We start from the raw sequence: 22,476 nt of genomic DNA, 5'->3' as shown, positions 1-22,476 counted from the left end.
AGGGATTGAGTAGGAAAAAAAAAAACGACAGATCAGGGTTTTACTTGGGGATGAGTGTGCCTGCTTCGGACTGACACGACTGTTATTACACTCAGACATGGAAGAAATCTGTTTCGCTCCCTGGTGAGAGCATGCAGACGTGTGTGTGTGTGTGTGTGTGTGTGTGTGTGTGTGTGTGTGTGTGTGTGTGTGTGTGTGAGAGAGAGAGAGAGAGAGAGAGAGAGAGAGAGCGAGAGCGAGAGAGATCAGAAAAGTGACTCAAGAGGCTTACCAAAACATTCTAGACCTTCGTTTTTATTGCAATCAAAGAATGTAGGGACTGGGGGGGATGTGAAGCTGGTTTTACAAGAACTCTGGGGTGGAAAAACAAAGCATCCCAGGAGCTAAAAATGATTTTCAGTCAGGCATATTTTTAGTTTGATCAAACAAACCCCATAGACCAGAGCAAAGTTTTTTTTCCCCTCAGCATTCCCTAATCTAAGCAAGACTTGTTGGTCATTCTTTTTCATTCGGTGCATCATGAACGTCTATGAGTGGAGCATTTCCAGGCATTTAGGAAGTGAGGGGAGGTGGTGGCATCGTGGTTAAAGTATTGGACTTTGGATTCGAAGGTCATAAGATCCACACCAAGCTGCCAGCCCTGGGCCCCGTAGCTGCTCGGTTGTATCAATGAGATAAATGTAAGTGGATAAGTGTGTCTGCCGAATGTAAATGCGTTCCTGTTAGAGCAAGAATCAGAAAACCAAACGATTACCGGGACAGGACTTCACGATCCTGATTTGTCTAAATGTCAATGGACACCTGGAATACATGGGAATTTTGGAAAAAAAATCTGTTTGCAAAAAGCGTGAGTCAGAAAGACATTGGGACCAGATTGAGACACCCTGAGACAGTCATAGCTTAGTCTGTGTAGGAGATTTCTCCAGCATTCTGGGGCGATGATGTCATGATGATGTAACGCTGACGGAAAGGTGTGATTTGTGTAAGGGCAAAAGGTGAGCAGAGAGCATAGTGCAGGTGTGTCTTTTTTGTTTCCTCAGAGCTATGACACACACCACTCAGCCTGAGAACGAGACATGTTTTGGCTCGAGCGTGTCTCCGTACCCCCGTTGTTTGCTGGAACAAAGCACTCCCAGGTTGGATTCAGCTGTGTTGTTAATTGGCCATAAATCCTGGGAATAAAATGGGGGGAATCAATCCTTCATGCTCCTCATTAACGTAATGTTTATCAGTGATGCAGATTTGCCTAGGATTTTTTTGTTGTATTTTTATTTCATTTCAGTCTCTCTTTGAAATGCACCTGCTTGAAGCACGAAAGTCAAACTTAATCATCGTTACTAACAGGTGCAATTATCCGCGCACACACACACACACACACACACACACACACACACACACACACACACACACACACTTTTGAACTCTGTTTCTGTTTACCAGGCGAGTCCAGTGATCATCAGCTGTTTACACTCAACTACTTCCTGTCTTCCAGCAGTTATTTCCTGCTTTTCCACTGCACGGACGCACACACACACACACACACACACACACACAGTAATTGTGCATTCGGTTGCCTGTTTTTCCTCATCAACTAACTACTATGCAGTATTTGATTTAAGTTGAAATGATGCTGTTTTTTGTGGAAAAAATAACATGGTACATGCTAGCTGACTAGCTGCGATGAGTGAAGTATATAGTATCATACAGTATGATACTCTCTCTTTCTCTCTCTCTCTCTCTTTCTCTCTCTTTGTCTGGAGTAAAATATTACTCCAGTAAAACGCTTTCTTAAAAGTTTCACTTTTTAATGTCCTATTAGGGGGTAGAGGTACATGACTTTGTACCGAAAGTTTCCGGTACAAGGCTGCGTGTATTAAGTGGCGGACTGCAAGTTTTTAGTCTCCGCCTCGCACTTTGAGCAAATGTTTTTATTATTTTTAAACTGGAAAACATAAACAATGTCAGGGGTCTAAAAAAGAAACTCGAGTTAGCGCAGTTCCACTGTGGCTGGTCACTCCGTACCGGAAATACGATTTGTTTTGTGCATGCATGAAAATGCGAAAGAATCCATAGCGCTAGCATTAGACGCTAACTAGGAAATGGCTGGCAGCTAATGTTAGCGCTATGGATTATTTTGCGTTTTATGTCCAGCTTCAAGAATTTCTCTTAAAAGGAGAAAATAATGACAATTCCACATTTTGAGGGAGTGAATGAATGAGGAATGGAAGGAATGAAGGCATTTGTTAAAATATACTCAAATAAGTAGAACATAATTTTTAAAGAATTTAAATACTAAATGAAAACACACACTGTCTGGGGTTTAATTACATTTTTCCATTCATTTAATTTAATTATGTGACAAATTAATTGATTATTTAATCAATATAATACGTGTATTGCATTAATTTAATTTATTCTATTATCAAATGTCTATTCTATCTATTATTTGCAAAAAAAATTATAAAATATTATTTTATGCATTTAACCAAGCAGGCATTTTATTTAAAATTGTTTTAAAAAAACCAATTGAAACCATTAAAGCTGTAGAATGGTATTCTCAGGAAAATGATCAGGAAGTCATGCAGGCTTGTCAGTTAGAGATAAAGAGATACAGTAGTGCAAATGAATCAAGAAATGTTTAGAAATCCCCCAGAACGAAGTGGGGCCTGACCCCCACCAGTCACTGATTTCCTATACGCAGGAGTACTTTTAGTATCCCATGACTGATCCACTAATTAACCAGTCCTGAATCTGTCATGTGTTCAAATGTCATGAGTTTAATAAGTTCCAGTCACTTTAGACACACATTTGCATGTAAACCTTAAATCTCATGGGATTTTCCTGTTTTCCCTCGAGTTTTTTTCTCACTGAACTGATCTTGGCCAGGGGAGAAGCGCTGCTAATACAGTAGTTTCCTGTACTGTCTGCTCAGCGTTGTCGCTTGGATGAGCAGAGAGAAGAAGAGTTAGCCGCGCTGAAAGAGAAGGCGAACCAGGGAGGAGGAATGGGCAGAAAAGTGAAGGATGGGGCCGCAATTATTAGGGGATTGTGAACAGCGTGTGTTTGTGTGTAAAATGATGGAGTAGTTGTTGGACTGAAGCGCAAATTGACAACACTGTTCCGTCGGCATGGCAGCAAGGAGGCCTACAGGGTCTGCTACTCTTTCTTGCTTCAGCAAACCACAAAACCTCAGAGAGAGAGGGAAAGGTGGAGGAATGCAATTTAAATGGATTCTGTCGGGTCAATTCCTGTAATCAAAGGATTATCTGGATCATGAAGATGGTCATGTGATGGTCGAACCAAATAATCTCTCAACCTTTTAAAGCGAATAAATAGCTTTTAAATATTACGATCCAAAAAAAAAGGTATTTTGTAGAAATAATGGTTTTAGATTATGTGGATTATTAATAGCCCAGGAACAACGAAAGGCTATTTTTTAAAGCGTCCTGTCATTTCAGACACGCAAAAAAAATTCTTCCATAGAGGAAAAGGAGTAAAAGTGATGAATGACAAATTAGCTTGTTTTTGACCTTTAAGGAAGGAGGAAAGAAGAGTTAGAGAAAGTAACTATACAGTATATAACTGATCCCAGCTTTAGGAGTTAATGCAAATCATTCACTGAATTAAACCAGATCCTTTATTTAGTACCTCTGGCACTGATTACACCTTTGGGTCCTGTTGGGTCTCTACAGACTTTGCACATTTTGTAGATCCGTCGTATTTCTCCCATTCTTCCTGACAGACTTACTCTCAATCCCAGTCAACTTCGACGAGGATCAGCTATAAACTTCTCTTTAAGGTTATGGTTGAAAAGCTGTACCTTCGCCCAAGTTGTGTTCATTATGGAGCAGGTATTCCTAAAGGACCAGTCTGTATTTAGCTGTTTTTACTTCTATTCATACTGACCAAACTCTCTGCCTCTTTTACTAAGAGCACCCACATAGCATAACACTCCCACCACCATGATTCACCACATCGATTTAGTTCACCAGATGATGAGACACTTGAAAACACAATCCTTAAAGACACAATCCATCTCCTAAATAAAAATCACATGGTGGGCTTTTTCAATACTTTAAAAGATTAGAAAGAAAATATTTATGGAACGTGTTTCTGCCACAAAAAAAAGCAATTTTTATTTCTTACAATTCTGACAATTTCTCGCGATTCCGCGATTTATTTCTCAAGTCATGTCAAATCATCTAGGTCATTCCAACCATATACAGTGCAGAACATAGTGGAACAACTAAACAATGTTTCCCCAGGAACAAGGTGCTACACCAGACAACATAAAAGGAACACGAAAGTACACATGACTAGAAACTAACAACACAGTGTTAGTTAGTTAGTGTTTAACATTTAGTGCGACAAAAAACAAAGGACAACATGAGACAAGGAAAGAGTATACACAATAAATGTTTAAACAGTAACACAGCGACACTGTAGCACGGACCAGTACGGTACAGAAGATTGTGCTCATGGATTGTCCATATAATTATAAAAAGAGGGCAAATAATTTGCCTCGATGCTTCGTTTAGTCCACTGAATTTCCCCACAGACCATTATTACTGACGCACCACCTGCCAAACTCTGGAGCGCTCTGATACATAAAAGAAAAACGTTTGCCTAGTTCCAAGTTTTGTTTTTTCTCGCAATTACGACTTTATTTCTTACAATTTAGACTTCTTTTTTTAGCCAATCGGGCAGCGTCAACCCTCTGTAGTGCCAGAAAGATTTACACATTGAAAATGAAATGGGCTCCAATCAATAGGATCGTATGGTATTAAACTAAGCCTCCGAATCCTGGAAAGAACTCTGTCTAACAATCAGCTCTGGAGGAGAGGAAACTAAACAGATGAAGCAGAGGTTACCGGTGGATGCACCAGAAATGTTGGAAGTTTTTTTAGAAATAGTCAGAATTCGAGAAAAAACTCGGAATTAGGCTTTTTTTTTTTATGTGACGAAAACGGGCTTCCATACAACACAGAAGACGCTGCAGAATGGAAAAAATGGAGGAATGGGGAGAAAACAGCAAGGGGTGAGGAGATTCAGGCCAAAGAACACAACAGAAAGTTTCCAAAGTTTGGGATAACTTCAAACTAAAACACATTTTACATTTATATTTGCATTTTGCTGTAACATGGCAATTAAATGGGTTTAAATTTCACAGATATTCTTGTAGGCAACTTCAGCAATAAAATGTAAATTTTTTTAATTTGTTTTGTTTTTTTAAACCCGTCTTATTTTCGATTACTCGATTCATTGTTGGAATAATTGGTAGAATATTTGATTACTAAAATGATCAATAGCTGCAGCCCTACTGTACATGTGTGCAGACAACAATTTTGCGATGATTTTATTTTATTTTATTTTTTATTTTTTTTCTCGCAATTCTTTGCTAGCAACCTAGATGAAGCTGGAGCTATAATTTCTGCTCCTGCTTTAATGATACAATGCAGCACGTGTACATATTTACAGTTTGTAAAACCACACTTAAAAAAAGTCCTCTATGATTTTATCGATTGTTTCACAGATTGAGCTATTAATTGTAGCCTATTTCATTTTCAATGTGTAAAGCTTTCTGGCACTTCAGAGGGGGTGACGCTGGACAATTTGACTAAAATAAATCGTAATTGCTAGAAATAAAGTTGCAATTAGTCAAACTTTATTTTAACTCGGTGGAAATGGGCTTCCATAACAATCTTCTTTCTTATCTTTTGGAGTCTTGACAGAGCTTTCAAGGATTGTGTGTGTATCAGTCAGCTAGATTAATCTAGATTAATCTAGTTTAGTCGTCATGGTAGTTGAAATAAAACTCTTTTTTTTTCCCAAATAAATAGCTGTTGGTTTTTATGACCAAAATATAGAAAATATTTATTTTAGATATGTTTAGACACCAATGGCATTTTGTTCATCTCCCTAACCAAAGACTTCAAGTTTAATTGACTGTATTTGGCCTGAAAACCAGGCAAAGTAGCGCATGATGCTTCCAGATTAGTTCTTTATACATAATGGCTTGGGTTTTGCTTTGATGTACAAATGTAAAGTGAAGAATCTAACACACATACAGGTGTGTACCTTTCTAACCTTTCCATTCCAGCAACTAAATTTGCCCCAGGTGAACTCCAATCATGTTCCCCTAAAAAGCAGATAGAAAGACTTTAAAGATAAGTTTTATGTTACATTACATTTTGGAACACAATACAATGTGCTGAAGCAGTAAGTCTTTGAATACTTTTCAAAGAAAGTATATGTACAGTGTCCTCCAAACTTTAAGAAAATGGACAGGAATATAGAGGTAACATTTGCTATCAGATGTTAAGGGACCAGGAAAAACCGTCTCTTTTCCTGTAATGTCTGACACGTTTGGCGATGATTGTAAGGAGATCTTTGCGTATCAGGATGACTATTAGCTTCTTTATGTTCTATATGGATGTGCCTCCTCAGTTCAGAACACAGATATTCTGTTGGGTTCAAATTCTGAAAGAAAGACGTTTTTTTTTATTTTCTATCTGAACATCGAGTCTGTGTTTCTTAAGCCGTTTCTGTATTAATGTAAAAGTATGTTCAGCTTATCATCTTGTTGAAAGCTCTATCTATGGCAAAGTCCACACCTCCTGGCTGAGGCAAACAGACTTGGGGCTGAAATACAGCATTCACATTTGAAATAATTTGGACACATATATTTTGAGAGGAAATGCTGTTGTTGAAAAAAAGTTGTCCTGTGTTTGAAATGGGCATTTGTTTTTTTACAGTCAGTTTTGGCTCACTTGTCTGAATGGTGCACTGTAGTGCATTGTGAATAAGGGTGTGTGTGTGTGTGTGTGTGTGTGTGTGTGTGTGTATGTGTGTGAGATGATGTGTGCATGTGCTCTCAGAACAGAACCAAAAAAGGAATGAAAGCAAAGCGCCTCAGAGGGCCGAGTTTGAATGTGTTTCAGCCACTGCCAAACTATTCCTGTAAAAGTGCACTTTCACTGCTTGCACACTCCGGACACGACAAGGGAGGCACGGGGAAATGAATGAGGGGCTGAAGGGAAAGATAAAAATGCGAAAGAAACCATCAAGTCTATATAGAAAGCATGGATCTTGTAGTAGTGAACCCAGGACAGATCTGGGATCAGACACAAACAGAAAGACAAACGTTATTACGTAGACATATTCTTTTTCCATGATATAAAAACGAGTTTATGTATTAAGTATCTGAAAAACACATTCACCACAACACAAAAAATTTCTCTGTCTCTTGCCCTGTTCTATGATTCTCTGCCTGTTTTTAAGTTCTTATCAGGTCTGTCAGACTCAATTCACTAGAAGAAGGAGAAGGAGTAGGAGAGAGGGAGAAAAAGATAAAGGGGGGGAGAGAGAGAGAGAGAACGAGAGAGATGGAGGGAGGGAGGTCTTCGATATTTTCTTTAAAAAAAAAGAAAAGTGAGCATAAACCAGAGTGACGAGCCACTACACATCTGGAAACATTTAGGCTCAAATGTGCTTGGAGCCTATTGACAGAGCGAGGGAGCAGCCTTCATACTGCACACACACTCCAGTATGAAAGACAGAGAAGGCTTGCTTGCTTGCTGTCCTGCTTTCGGTCATTGTGAAGTGTTTGCTTTGGTTTTGCAGGAACAATGTCATGCGAGCTCTTCGTCGAGTTACACCTGAGTACGTTTACAATGCCTCGGGAGAACCACTTGTTACCAGAAAGCTTTCTGATTCAATAAGATTCAGGAAGTCGGACAGGGCGTCCTTCTGGTTTTGGGGACCTTCTACTATCCACTAAGCAAACATTAATCCGCAGCTTATGAAGTGACGTAATAAGCCATGAGGCGTCACGATACTGGATAAAAAAACCAAAAACTCCATGTAAAATAGTATTGAACTATTACAAAATAAATTATAATTTGCTAAATGAAATACAGTAATCACCCGTTTATCGCGGTGGTTACGTACCAAAACCTCCTGCGTTAAAGAAAAAACAGCGATATATGGACGCCACCCCAAAAATGCTGTTTTACGTATATAGTACTGTTCTGTAATAAAATTTTACTTCATTTTATAATTAATATTTTTATTTTTATTAATAAATTTCATTATTTCAACATAAAACACAATAAAAACAATTCCCTATAAGTTTTTTGGTCTACTGTACTACTGTGAAAAAAACGGGAAAATCAGCCAAAAAAAAATTAGTTATGTGGCAAATGCAATTCCACGATAAACTGGTGGGCGTGTGATTCAAACCGCAGTAAAGTGGGGGATTACTGTAAATATGAATATATGAATTGAAATGTATAATTATATAATTAATAAATAATTATAATTATAATATAGCTCTCTTCGTGCAGCGTCTCGTGTGCAAAAACAAACAGCACCTCTAGAGGCTTCTCTTGTAATGACAGCGGACCAGAAGTCGGAAAAACTACCGGCATTAATTTTTGACCATAGACAATAGTTCCAGCAAATAAACAATTAATTGGTTGAACTCTAGTAAACAGCAGATTATACAGAAAGTCTTTTTTTTCCCCCTACATTCGTCTTCTTTGTAGCTCAAAATAAATTGACCGGACAGATGAATTCAATTGGCTTAACTTGTATAGAAAGATCTCGAATTATATTTACAATGGCAGTTAACCTCAGGCCTTATTGAGACAACTTTAATAGCATCAGCTAATCAAAAATAACAAACAATAATGACAAGCAATTGTAGCAATTTATACTATTTAATTTAATTATTTAGTTAAATGTTAAACATCTACTGTAAACCATTTGACTATCAGCTAAATAGATATTTTCGGAAACAATCAGAAACTTACAGTATAGTGGATTGAGCCATTGTTTTTGTTTGCGTTTTTTTTCCCCATCAGTATTACTTATGTTGGTTTTTTTTACAGTAATGTTAACTGCTTTGTAGTAGTATTGTAATCATATAGGAAGGCAAATTGTGTTATTTGCAATTTTATTAATTTAATTGTAGTATTTCAATTTTATTTTGATCGATAAACCGCTAATTTATTGATCAAAATCAAATTGAAATACTTCGAATTGCTTAGAAATACTTCTAAAGTACTTCTAAAAAGTAGCTTTCAGAAATGTTGAATGTATTTGAATTTAACATTTCTGAAAGCTACTTTTTAAATCTTTGGTTCTTGGTGTTAAGTGATGGAATATCTACAAATGTGTGTGAAACCTCTGGTGTACTATAATCTATTTTTAATATTTTTTGACTAAAATATGAGAAAATCCCTGACTTGACTTGACTGAAAAACCCTGAGCATATGCTCTATTCTGCCTTTGCAACTTTATGACCCACATCTTGACGGCCCATCAGTTCCAAGAGGGAGAGCCATTTTGTGTTTACGCCCCAGAGCTTTTTGCACAGCCTGAAAATGCTGATGTTATTCCCAGAACAGAGTGTGTGGCCCCACCATCACACTAAAAACATCTTTAGAATGTCTGAACAATATTTATGGTCTTACTCTCATTTTTTTTTCTTTTGCTTCACACAACACTTAACATTTCCATAATGTTAAAGTAGAAAAGGAAACTGATTATAGAGCAGCTCCGGTTCATCTCAGCGGTACTTACAGGACATTGTTGTAAGATTAGTTTAATGCTGTGGCAGAGTTAGTGGCATGTATTTGAAGTGTAGGCAGAGGATTAGGAATGCTATGAGCGTGTGCAAAAGGTGCACAGATTACACACTCATATTTTACAGGCAACATGACTCGTCACTTTTACACTCAGTAATACAGTTTATGGAAGAGTTTCACAAGTAGAACCAAGCAAGACTCATTTGGCCAAATGTCTTCTCATTGTATTACTAGTAGCTCAGGGATTAAATCATTGGACTTATAACAGCCCCATCAAGCTGCTAACCCAGTTGCCAGAAATTGAGATCATTGTATGTATCAATCTGATAACAGTGTTTGCCAAATGCCATAAATGTAAATTGGGCCAGCCAATGAAATAACACGCTGAGTTAAGTACAGATGGTCCCCAAGTTACAAAGGCTTAAATTAGATCTTACGATTGGTATTGTATGATGAAGTCAGGTGTGTCAGAGAAGTACAGTGTGACAGCAGTGAAGTGTGCAGTAGGAACGACAGACTGGTTTAAGCTGGAGGTTGGACTGTATCAAGGATCGGCTTTGAGCCCTCTCCTGTTTGCAGTGGTGATGGACAAGTTGACGGACGAGGTCAGATAGGAGTCTTTGTGGACTATGATGTTTGAGAATGATTTTGTGATTTGTGGGGAGAGTAGGGAGCAGGTTGAGAAGAGCTTGGAGAGGTGAAGGTACACGTTGGAGAGAAGGGGAATGAAAGTCAGTAGGAGTAAGACAGAGTACATGTGTGAATGAGAGGGAGGGCAGTGCAAAGTAATGGAGAGTGTGTTAGAGAAGTGAAGAAAAGAGTGCAGGCAGGGTGGAGTGGGTGGAGAAGAGTGATAGCAGTAGTGATTTGTGATAAAAGGGTATCTGCAAGAGTGAAAAGGAAAGTTTATAGGTGGTGAGACCTGCTATGTTGTATGGTTTAGAGAAAGACAGGAGGTGGAGCTGGAGGAAGCAGAGCTGAAGATGTAGAGATTTCTATTGGGAGTGACGAAGATAGAATAAGAAAACAAGTTAATTAGGGGGACAGTGCATGTAGGACGTTTTGGGGACAAAGTAAGAGAGGCCCGATTGAGATGGTTCGGACATGTGCAGAGGAGGGACATGGGGTATATCGGTGGATGAATGCTGAGGATAGAGCCACCAGGAAGGAGGAAAAGAGAAAGGCCAAGGAGAAGGTTAATGGATGTGGTGAGGAAGGCATATTGGGTGAAAGGTAGTTGGTTTGAAAGAGGCGCCGCTGTGGCGACCTCTAATGGGAGCAGCCAAAAGAAGAAGAAGCCTTAAATCTTACAAAGGCAGGCAAACGTAGCAGCTTTGAAATGCTCTGTTTTGATAAATTATGTACTGTCACGCATTACATTGTTAAAGATTGTTGATCAGTATGGGGTAGTATACTATAATTGGTTAAGATTTATGGGTGGGCTAGGCCATGTCTCAATGTACGATTTCAAGTTACGATAATACATCTTCATGGTAAATTGGGAATTTCCTGTACTGGGCTGTTTACAGCCCTGATAGATTAGATCTAATAGCATACACTTTGATGACTGTGATAGAAGAGTATCTGGCTTTCTAGAGTGAAAGGGAAAGTTTCTAAGATGGTGCGAGACCTGCAATGTTTCATGGTTTTGAGACAGTGGCATTGACAAAAAGACAGGAGGCGGAGCTAGAGTTGAACATTCTGAGATTTTTATCAGGAGTGACGAGGATGAACAGGATTAGAAACGAGTTTTTTAGAAGGAATGTCCAGGTAGGTCGTGTTGAAAACAAGGTAATTGAGATGGTTTGGTCATGTGCAGAGGAGTGACATGGGGTATATGAAGCGGTAGAAGAATGCTAAGGATAGAGTCGCCAGGCAGGAGGAAAAGAGGAAGGCTAAGTAGGAGGTTAATGGATGTGGTAATGGAAGACATGCTGGGGGTCGGTTTGAAAGAGGCGGATGTTGACGGATGGTCCGCTGAGGCATCCCTTAAAAGGAGCAGCTAAAAGAAAAAGAAAAAGAGCACAGATTTTTAATGACATGAATAATTACAGCCTCAAATAAAAAATTAAATTGAGAGGTTATCACATTTGGTCAAAAGTGGAACGCTAGTTGCAACACCTACTGAGAAATTAGTCATACTAGTAGTGTCACCTCATGTGTAAACATAACATAATAGATCATTTTGAGCAATTTTTTTATACAGCAGGTGTTTCCCAAAAAGCTATCATCAGTCTGGTTTGTCGGGTTTCAGTGATTCAAGTGCATTCAAGACTCCCTAGTGCCAAATATATTGTGTTGGGAATAAGGCCTTTCTGGACAATTATATTTTTTGAATGGCGGATGTAAATAGCGCTCATATCAACTTGCTTCTTTGGGTGAGCATCAACTGATCTACAGTTTCTTTTCTTTTTCTTTCGGCAGGAACGCAGAACAGCTAAAGCAGCTCCACGATCAGGTCCTCCTTGAGCAGCAGGAAGCGGCAAAGTGGCAGCAAATCCAGCAACAGCCTGAACAAAAAGCCCCAGCTCTTCCGCCACAGCAGCCTCCCCAGGACGCCCCACCGCCATCTCCACCTCTTCCACCTCCTCCCTCCTTCCAGGAGTTGGAGTGCGGCACCATGCAGACGAGCACGTTCAACTATGCTCGGCCCAAGCAGTTCATTGCTGCCCAATCTCCCACTAGCCCCAGCGTTGGGTCGGTTAACTACTCTACCCAGTCGTCCACCTCCTCAGGTTCCAGTCTGGCGTCACCACTCTCGCCCTCCGCTTCCCACAAGCCGTTTGGTCGCGTCACTCTGCCACCTTTCCAGTCATCGCCTAAAGTCGGCAGCATGGCGTCACCGGGCTCTCCTTCATTCCCTCCTCCTCCTCCACCCTTCCTCAGCTCGAGCACGGTCACCTCTCCCTGTGGCCCACCTCAGGACTTTCCCCCACCGCCACCTCCACCACCTCCGCCAGTCTCCACAAGTCCCACCCGCTCTGACAGCTCATCCCCGTTCACATCCAAGCCTCACTCACCAGCTGGGTTCTTGGTGTCTGTGCTGCCAGCCACACCCCCTGCACCACCTGTTAATGCGCTGGGGCTGCCCAAAGGAAACGGCACAGTGTAAGTACCTGTGATGATCCTCTATTATCTATTATTATTATTTCTGCTAAACACATGCCTTTAATGTTCCTCAACTACTGGTAGCTTGGTGGCTAAAGCATTGGATTGTGGATTTGAATTGAGTTTGAATCCCAGCCACATCAAGCTGCCACTCCTGGGCCCTTGAGCAAGGCCCTTAACCCAATAGCTGCATAATTGTATGCATGAGATAATCGTACAGTGCATCCGGAAAGTATTCACAGCGCTTCACTTTTTCCAACATTTTGTTGTTGGTCTCATTCTAAAATGGATTAAATTCACCAATTTCCTCTAAATTCTATGAACAATACCCCATAAAAAAAATAAATAAAAGAAAGAAATTACTGATACATAGGTATTCACAGCCTTTGCTCAATACTTTGTTGAAGCACCTTTGGCACTAATTACAGCCTCTTTTTGAGTTTGATGCTACAAGCATGACACCTATTTTTGGGCAGTCCCTCCCATTCCTCTTTGCAGAATCTCTTAAGCTCCATCAGGTTGGATGGGGACCTCGGTGTACAGCCCTTTTCAGATCTCTCCAGAGATGTTCAATCAGGTTCAAGTCTGGGTTGACTGGGTCACTCGAGGACATTCACAGTCGTCCCATAGCCACTCCTTTGTTGTCTTGGCTGTGTGCTTAGGGTCGTTGTACTGTTGGAAGATGAACCGTCACCCCAGTCTGAGGTACAGAGCGCTCTGGAGCAGGTTTTCATCAAGGAGGTCTCTGTACATTGCTGCATTCATCTTTTAATCAATCTTGACTAGTCTTCCAGTTCCTGTTGCTGAAAAACATCCCCACAGCATGACGCTGCCACCACCATGCTTCACTGTAGGGATAGTATTGGCCAGGTGATGAGCGATGCCTGGTTTCCTCCAGACATGACGCTTGGCATTCAGGCCTAAGAGTTTAATGTTTGTTTCTCATGGTCTGAGGGTCCTTCAGGTGCATTTCAGGAAAATCCAGGTGGCTGTCATATGCCTTTTAATGAGGACTGGATCATCCGTCTTCATACTACTCTGACCTCTACATCTGCCTCTTTCAAATTAACTACCTGCATGTCTTCGTTCACCACATCCATAAACCCGCTCCTGGGTCTTCCTCTTTTCCTCCTTCCTGGCAGCTCCATCCTCAGCATTCTCCTACCGATACTTTTGGAATTAGGCTGTAACATAAAAATGTGGAAAAGTTAATCTCAGTGAATACTTTCCGGGTTGCACTGTAAGTCGCTGTGAATAAGGGCGTTTGCCCAATTCCGTAAATGTAAATGTAAAAAATGGCGTGCAGTAGAGCGCTGTGTAGGAATTGTAATTTGGAACGTAGCCCTGGACTCCTGCAGCTGCACAGCGGCTCCTGGATAGAAGATTGTGTTTACATTCTTATAAAGCATGTTTATAGAGATGGAAGGAGCTTTTTAGAGACAGGAGGGAATGTTTATGTGCACGCTGTGTGCAAGCGTGTGTGTGTGTTCCGAGGCAAAACAAAGGGCTTTATCACAATGTGTGTTTATGCCTTCGAAATATAAATCACTTCTCGGGAACGAGACTGCAGAGAATGACAAACGTCAAGGACAGAGAGACAGAGACAGGTCATAATGAGACATTGTATGCACACACTGTTCACTCACTTTTAGTAAGGATCATTGTGGATCCGAGGTGTATCCCGGGATCACTACGAACATCTTGGTGCCACTTTGTCACAAGGGACCATGACCACACATTGAAACACCTTTACACACTTTTGGGAACTTTGAAGAACCCAGAGGACAGAGGATATTTACTGAACTGAACTCAGGATTAAACCAGGGAGCTTCATTACCCCATGCGCCACCATGCCCACAGTGTATACTCACAAAAAAAAAAACCTTGATAGCTTGGTAACCTTTCTCTTATCTTATAGTAGAGATAAGCGCTCTTGGTGCTTAGGTTTCAATCGGAGATCTTAAACTTTTATTCCTGGTGATATAAAGCGTACCAAAACCATAAACTGCACTTAAAAAAAAAAACAAATCGTTCCTTTTACAGTGTTCTTTCAATTGCCTTTTATCATATCCCCATCTCTCACTCGTTTCTCTTCTCCCACACACACTTGGCCTGATCTCTGGGGTTCGAAAATCCGAAAGAGGACGATTGAATTTCAGCACACGCTCACATTGATAAAAATGTTTTTTTTTAAATATGTGGTTTTCAACTTCTAGATAAAGGCTCACTTCTGTCCACAAGTGTATTTTTTGCAAGTCTTTGTACGTGTTTTTGTAAAGAAGCGCATATAATAGACATGCCAATATTTAGCCAGCGATCCGCTGATGTGATTTCCCACCTGGCCAGCAGGCAGGGGGCTGGGCATCCATCGAGCAGGGGGCGGGGCTCCCAGTACCTCTTATTCTCAACCTTGTCTCCTGAGTTTGAGCTACGATTTCTGTGAGAGCTGGAAGAGATTTTTTCTTTTTTTTTTTAAAGGAGAACAGATGTTTGCAAAGATTGTCTCGCTCCAGACAGGAAGCTTTTCACGTTTTTACATCTCCTTATGAAATCTCACATGTCTGTGACACTAGGGCAGTCTGAAGAGCTTTTCTGCATGATGGATGCATTTTGAAAACAGCCAGTTGGATTAAGATTGGTGACACCGACATTGAAATATAATTTCTCTCCTACAGGAATGCATTCAGTCGAAATCCATTCAGCTTTTCTAATATGGAGAGTGTAACTGAAATATGGCATATGGTATAATATTAAGATACATTAGATAACCAAACCGCTAACTGGTAACTTGGGAGTGCATGAACATAGCTGACTTATGCTGCATCTTTAAAATTGTATTTTTATTTCCTGTTCTTATGCTTTTAAAACGCTTTGAGATATAAGTTTTAAACTTGCTATATAAAATAAGGATCATTATATTAGTATATTATAATACCTGTTCATATGTATTATTTTTTTTCTTCGTCCTGTATCGCTGTCAAACAGAGGGTTCCCTCGCAAGACTCGCGGCACACCACGGATCGTAAGTGACTCCGAGATCCAGGACACGAAAGATGCCGTCATTCAAGACCTGGAGAGGAAGCTGCGTTTTAAAGAGGAACGTGTCAGCAACGGCCAGCAGGTCTGTATGTGGCTGTGAATATGGCTTGCTGTTAAATCAATTGGTAATCTCTGGACCGCATTTTAACCTTAATAAAGGTGACAGAAAGAAATAATACTGAAAAACTCGTTTGCATCCGTACCGTGTGCACGATTATCACAAACAGTAGTTTGAACACTTGAAAAGGTCTTGACTTGAAATGTACTTACATGTACTTAAATAAATATGTATATAAAACTGTGATATTTTATTAGCAAACACTTTAGTCATAGAGATTTAGCAAAGCAAATAATTATATTTACAGTACGAGTTATTTCACCGTAAGAAGAACCACTACTGTTGATGCTGTAAGCAAACATGTTTTGACGTCAATTCAGACGAATTCTGAGTCCAGACCACACTGAAATTCTGAGCAGGAATTCTGCTGAGGAGGCGTTTTATTCGATTCTTTTTTTGGTCAGGGAGGTTCAAGCTCTAGCTGCGTATGAGTCTGCATACTGATTCATCTAAGAGATAAATCTAAAAGATTCAAGATTAAAGGAAAAACGTTGAACTAAATTTGGAAACCGCATTCGTATGGGGATTGTTGATATATTACAGATTAAAAAATACATCTGATTGTGGATCGGATGTATTTTTTTTCACAAAGAAAAAAACAAATAGTTAAGATCAACAGAAGTTTCTCTGTATTACAAATGTAGGGTCCATTCCACATAATGTTTAGCACCCAAATGTAACAGCACCAGCACTGATCTCTAATGTTCTGCAGGAAACGCTTCTAAACGACAAGATTGCATGTTTGTGTCTCTGACACACTAATCACGGCTCTCATCGAGTAATCGTGCTTGCTTTCAGAAGTTAACCTATGAAGAGAAGATGGCTCGCAGGCTCCTGGGGGCTGACAACGCAGCCACAGTGTTTAGCACACAGCAAACAGAGGAGGAGGCTGTTACACAGGTACACACACTCAATCATATCCTATATTTCCACTCACATACACAAAGACACACGTGAAGACCTCAGTGTCTATACGTTTGTTTATTTTTGAGGAACAATACATTCAATTCAATTAGATTGCAATTGTATAGGGCTTTTAAAAATGGACTTCTAAGAATCATAGAACAGAGTTTACTTCTATTTAAATTGGCGTATTTATCACCGATAAACAAGCCCGTGACACCGCGGTAAGGAAAAACTCCCTTAGATGGTATGAGGAAGAAACCTTGAGAGGAGCCAGACTCTTAGGGGAACCCGTCCTCATCTGGGTGATACCAAGAGCACGAATATAAATCATTTCAAACTTTACAAACACTGGAGAGTGAGAAATATTATGAGCAAAGGAGTGTATGCTTTTGAGTAATGTCTTGTAATGTTAAAATTATTCTCTGATCAAAGGTGAGGTGTATCATTGTGGCCGCAAAACATTTCTTTCCTATGAAAACTACAGTAATGGCATTCTTCCTATACGGGTTCTGTTTATTCATTTTCTGGCCCAAAAAGTGTTCATGTTCATTACAGGAGGTGGGATCGGGGTGGGCGTGTTAAAAGTTCTCTATCCATGTGATGCGGAAATGTTGTCCGGTAAAGTCACATGACTCGTAATATGTACTAATAATCAACCAACTGGGAAATCTGATTATTGCATGTTTAATCATGCGAATGGCTACTTTGTCAGGTAATGTATTTAGCATTTTTGTTCCCAGGCCATCTAATACAGTGGTCCCCAACCTCAACCCACAGACCAGCACCGTTTCATTGGTCAATTGGTATCGGGCCGCACAGAAAGAATACATAACTTACATTATTTCCATTTTATTTATTATCTGATTCTGAACAATGTTTTATTTTGGAAAATTACTGGATTCTCTGCCACATCTGTCTATGACTCACTCTTGACGCATGTCATGATGCCTCGGTCACATGTCTTACCTCCATCCGCTACCTTCTTAAAGGGGCTGCTCCGGCCACTAACACATAATACATTACCGCTAAATTAAAACCTAAAGCTAGCAAAACGAACAAACAACAACACAATGGATTTATGTTTATTATTATATTTAGAGAATACCAGTTTTTGTGTCGGTCGTATTATTTTATTTTGTTGTATTTATCCGCCACACCTTAAAGGCCGGTCCGTGAAAATATTGTCTGACATTAAACCGGTCCGTGGTGCAAAAAAGGTTGGGGACTGCTGCTCTAATACACACAAGCATGCATAATGCACCTTTATAATACAACCATACCAGCAGTATATTATACAGTCTGAGCACAGGATGTGAAGTCCTCACAAAGCTACTGCCTGTTCTCTGATCTTTCTACAGGAAAGCAGCTCGACTGATTCAGAGTTTGTCCCTCTAAAGGTTTCCCAAACCTACTTTGCTCTACTTTCAGTCTTTCTCTCCTTCACTTTACATTTTGCTTTGGTTTGAAAGTATGTTGGCTGTGTTCACACGTTTTTGTTTGTTTTTGTCTCACCAATCAAAGCCAATGGTCTGAGCTGTCCATGATCCAACCTTCTTTATTATTACCTTCTGCAATCTTTTGTGTTTGCGATATGATCTGGGGAATCTTAATGACTGCAGTCGGGCTGAAAGAAAGAATCGGAGCATGTGTGTGGGTTCAGCTTTGATACTCTATAAAAGATGAACACGGTTTTCTTTTCCTGGAATGGTCCTTATATTATTTAAACCTAATGTTCACTAAATGCTTATTACATCTGTGTGCACAACTGTGCACTGTGTATCTGAGAGAGGATGGATGAATGATAGATACTACAAAATGTGTGTGTGAGTGTGAGCACGCACTTCAATCCACATTTCATCACATATTTCTGGTTGTCACACTTTTCTACTTTGTAACCTCACACCTATTTCGCCTCACACTCTGTGGTGCTTGTTAAACTCTAGTGCCCAGCAGATCTTTTTTCTTCTAACCGATCGTTCCCGCCTTTTCTCTTCTCGGTCTCAGGAGTACAAGGTTTCGAGCTTCGAGCAGCGGCTTATCAGCGAGATCGAGTTCCGGTTGGAGCGCTCCCCGGTGGAAGAGAGTGACGATGATGTCCAGCATGGCGACGACCCTCTGGAAAACTGTGTGGCACCGTACTTCGACCAAAAACTCAAACACTTCAAAGTGTTCGAGGGCATGCCTGTCACTTTCAGCTGCAAGGTCATCGGGGACCCTAACCCTAAGGTCAGAGGTCGAAATTGTTGGTTGATCGATTCTTATTCTGAGAGTGCATGTGGTATGAGAAAACAATTTGTGAGAGAAAGAGAGAGAGAGAGAGATAAAAAAAATCTAAAGAAAAAAGGGATAATGAAATGAGACAGTTACAGGGATTAGTGGTGGCAGTTTTTATTATTATTATAAATTATTATTAAAGTTTATGTTTCTCTGCTGTTGCCGGGATTCCTGACTCTTTCAGCCATATGTATATTTGGGGTGTGTATATATATATATATATATATATATATATATATATATATATATATATATATATATATATATATATATATATATATATATAGGGTACACTGACTGGTACACTGGCCTCCTCACCTACACCATTACCTGACTTTACTAACACTCTTGTGGCTGAAATAATCTTAAAAAGAAATTTAGTGGAGCATCTTCTCAGAATAGTGGAGGTAATAAGAACAGCAAATGAGAACTACCGTATTTTTCGGACTATAAGCCGCAACGTTTTTTGTTTTTTTTTACTATCACTCCTGTACACAACGTATCCCTAAACTTAACATTTTTTACTTTTTCTTCTTTGCTTATCTTAATTTTCATCACAATTTTCGCTTTCTGGCTTCGCTTCACCATCTAGCAGCAGCGTCTCGAGCTTGTACCTCAATTTTTTGCTCGCGTAACAAAGCAAAAAAATCGACCGAGTGACCGCTCGTTCCTCGCAAAACTCGTACATTAATGCACTCGTAGGTCAAGGTACCACTGTAGTTGTGAAAGGAAGGAGGAAGACAGTGAACAGTGAACACTTACTTGGTCGGCTACTGTTTAGATACAAGCCGTTGTAACGCGTTGAGTCTGGGTGAAGGGAGAGCTCACTAAAACTCCAGTTGCAACAGAAATCATATAAGCACAGACAGGTTTCCAAAACTCTTGCTTTTTTATTTTTCTTGGCAACAGCGTTATGGGTTAGTCAAAGTAACTTAGAAATGAGCATCAGAAAATAATAAGGACATAATCCTCAGTCTCACACGCACACACGCAGTAATACCGGAAGAATGCAGTGACATGCTATTCCCAAAATACCGCTATGCTCCTAATAGAAGCGCAACATATTGCATTTAGTGTATTTCGTTAAAGCCTGTGTAAAGTTCATTAGTTTCAGTGTAGACACCTGCAGCTTATAGACAGGTGCAGATTATTTATGTTATACATAAAAATCTTTGTCAAATTCGGCTTATATAAGGGTGCGCTTTATAGTCCGGAAATTACGGTAAATGTGGAATGGGATGTTCAGAAAGCACATTCCAATCTTACGGTCAGGTGTCCGCAAACCTTTGTTTATATAGAGTGTGTTTGTGCAAATGTTACTTATTGACATATGTTTACATGTTAAATGGATTTATGTTTGTTTAGGTGTACTGGTTTAAAGATGGAAAACAGATCTCAAAACGGAGCGAGCACTACCGCATCAGTCGAGATCCAGACGGGACATGCTTTCTACACACGGCCGCCGCTTCTCTGGATGACGACGGCAACTACACCATCATGGCTGGAAATCCTGGGGTACATCCGCAAGCTGAATTTTTATATATATATGTACTGTATATTTATAAAAAGATGATCCCCGAGTTACGATGGTTCGACCGGATTTTTCGATTTTACAATGACGATAGCGATACGACACAATTGTAAAAATATTAAAACTTTTGCACAACAGGAAGCAGTGAACGATGTACTATACGCTGTATGTGCAGCTGGGATGAACATATCTCTCGCCCTGTAAGATTCCCCACTCTCGCTAGCGGTCAACGGAGTAAAGTCTCAATATGTATTTTTTTCTGTTTCAAACGGTTTCAAACAGCAATTTTTGTGATACAAGCAGGTCTTCCAAGCACCCAAGTATGTCTCCTGTTTATAATGAAAAAAGAAGAGGAAAGCAATCAGTTTAGAGCAGAAAATGAAAATAATAAATCAGCATGAAGCAGAAAAGACTGTCACAGTCATAGCACGTGAAACCCAGCTATCACCTCAACGATATTGACAATTATAAAGGACAAGAAGCGAATGGAAGCGGTGAAATCATCTGCTTCAGTTCATATTTATATTATATATTTTTCAATTTCGATTGGGTCCTCGTAAAGAATCTCCATCGTAAGTAGAGGACTACCTGTATATGATGAATAATCTGCTCCCTATTTTGGCTCCTCTCAGGGCAGGGTGAGCTGCACCGGAAGGATGATGGTACAGGCAGTGAACCAGAGGGGGCGAAGCCAGCGCGCTATACCTGGCCACATCCGCAGGTAAACAAGCTCCACCATTACATTACTCATTCCCCATATCCGCCATCTGACCTGCAACTCCAGCCTTTTGATTTCCTGTGCTGTAATTGTACAAAAGTTGAGCTCATGAGTCATTTCTGTTTGATGTCTGTCCCCTTCTGGCTTTACCTCGGCATTATGTGATTATACACAGGGTGTGTCCATTTTTAAAGACACCTGCGTGTTGTCCAACAAGCTGGACTCAGTTTACCACTCGGTTGCCATTTGCATTGCAATGCATTGTTTACATCAGTAAAAAACTATTTCTATATAATTATTAGTAGGTGCGCTATACTTTTATTATTTAGAGCGTGACCAATAATTTGTGATTGATATTTAATATCTTAAAATATTTTATAATATATGATGTAGCCGCTGCTACGTGAACACGACATATCACAACACTACTGAGACCGAGGCGTGTCCTGAGAGTCACATAGAATACAGATTAACATGGCAGAGGTAGAGCTGTGTCTTCCTGGAGACTGAACAGGACATTTAATTGAATTGCAATTATTTTTTCCATTGCATCGTATTGTATTGTATTGTGTAAAGAAGCAGTACTATCATATAAATGTTTCCGATATTAAATAGTATTTTTGCATACTTCTATTAGATTACCAGCTGATGCAGCTTCTCTAGCAGATGTATCACAGACTGCTAGTGTTACTTCATCCACTATTCGCCTTTCTTTTTCCCTGACAGGGCCCGTTCCAGATCCAGAGATGGAGGCGAGGAGAACGAGAACATTCAGGAGCGCCACTTCCGTCCCCATTTCCTGCAGGCCCCAGGTGATCTAATCGTCCAGGAGGGGAGACTCTGCCGCATGGACTGTAAGGTGAGGCTTAAAGACTAAATACCAGAGACATGCTGAGAGAGCTGTCAGATTACATGCAAGTTTTTGTTTTGTTTTGTTTTCCTAAAACAGATACTTAAGTGGAATCGTTGTAGAAGCCGTTTCAGCCGTATTTTTGTGTTATCCAAAAAATAGTAGTGTGTGTGTTTGTGTGAGTCTCCAGTATCTATAAAATGTTTCCTCCCTATGCATTCCACACTGGAGTTGGGAAAAAAAAAATCCGAGGCTTGATGATTCAGCACCTCTCAAATGACAAATGGCTTCCAGTGAAAGAGGAGGACGCTGGAAAATATTCCCTTGTGCATTTTTACTTCA

General features: G+C 40.0%; 1 protein-coding gene across 4 annotated transcripts in view; it reads left to right on the top strand.

Annotated features, from left to right (window-relative positions):
- palld (palladin, cytoskeletal associated protein) overlaps positions 1-22,476 on the top strand; it is a 104,214-nt gene that overhangs the window by 74,460 nt on the left and 7,278 nt on the right. For 2 of the 4 annotated variants that reach the window (XM_046836013.1, XM_046836015.1), the window contains 8 exons: positions 12,015-12,698; positions 15,684-15,819; positions 16,654-16,755; positions 18,120-18,158; positions 18,766-18,987; positions 20,401-20,550; positions 21,199-21,287; positions 22,011-22,143. In XM_046836013.1, coding sequence (XP_046691969.1) covers positions 12,015-12,698; positions 15,684-15,819; positions 16,654-16,755; positions 18,120-18,158; positions 18,766-18,987; positions 20,401-20,550; positions 21,199-21,287; positions 22,011-22,143 — 1,555 coding nt within the window. Of the gene's footprint in view, positions 1-12,011; positions 12,699-15,683; positions 15,820-16,653; positions 16,756-18,119; positions 18,159-18,765; positions 18,988-20,400; positions 20,551-21,198; positions 21,288-22,010; positions 22,144-22,476 lie in introns of all 4 variants that reach the window. The other 2 variants (XM_046836012.1, XM_046836014.1) reach the window with 2 other exon arrangements.

Source organism: Silurus meridionalis, chromosome 23 (genome assembly GCF_014805685.1).
Source record: "Silurus meridionalis isolate SWU-2019-XX chromosome 23, ASM1480568v1, whole genome shotgun sequence".
Lineage (NCBI taxonomy): Eukaryota > Metazoa > Chordata > Actinopteri > Siluriformes > Siluridae > Silurus > Silurus meridionalis.
Note: the sequence above shows the minus strand (reverse complement) of the source record. Positions and strands in the feature narration are given on the sequence as shown.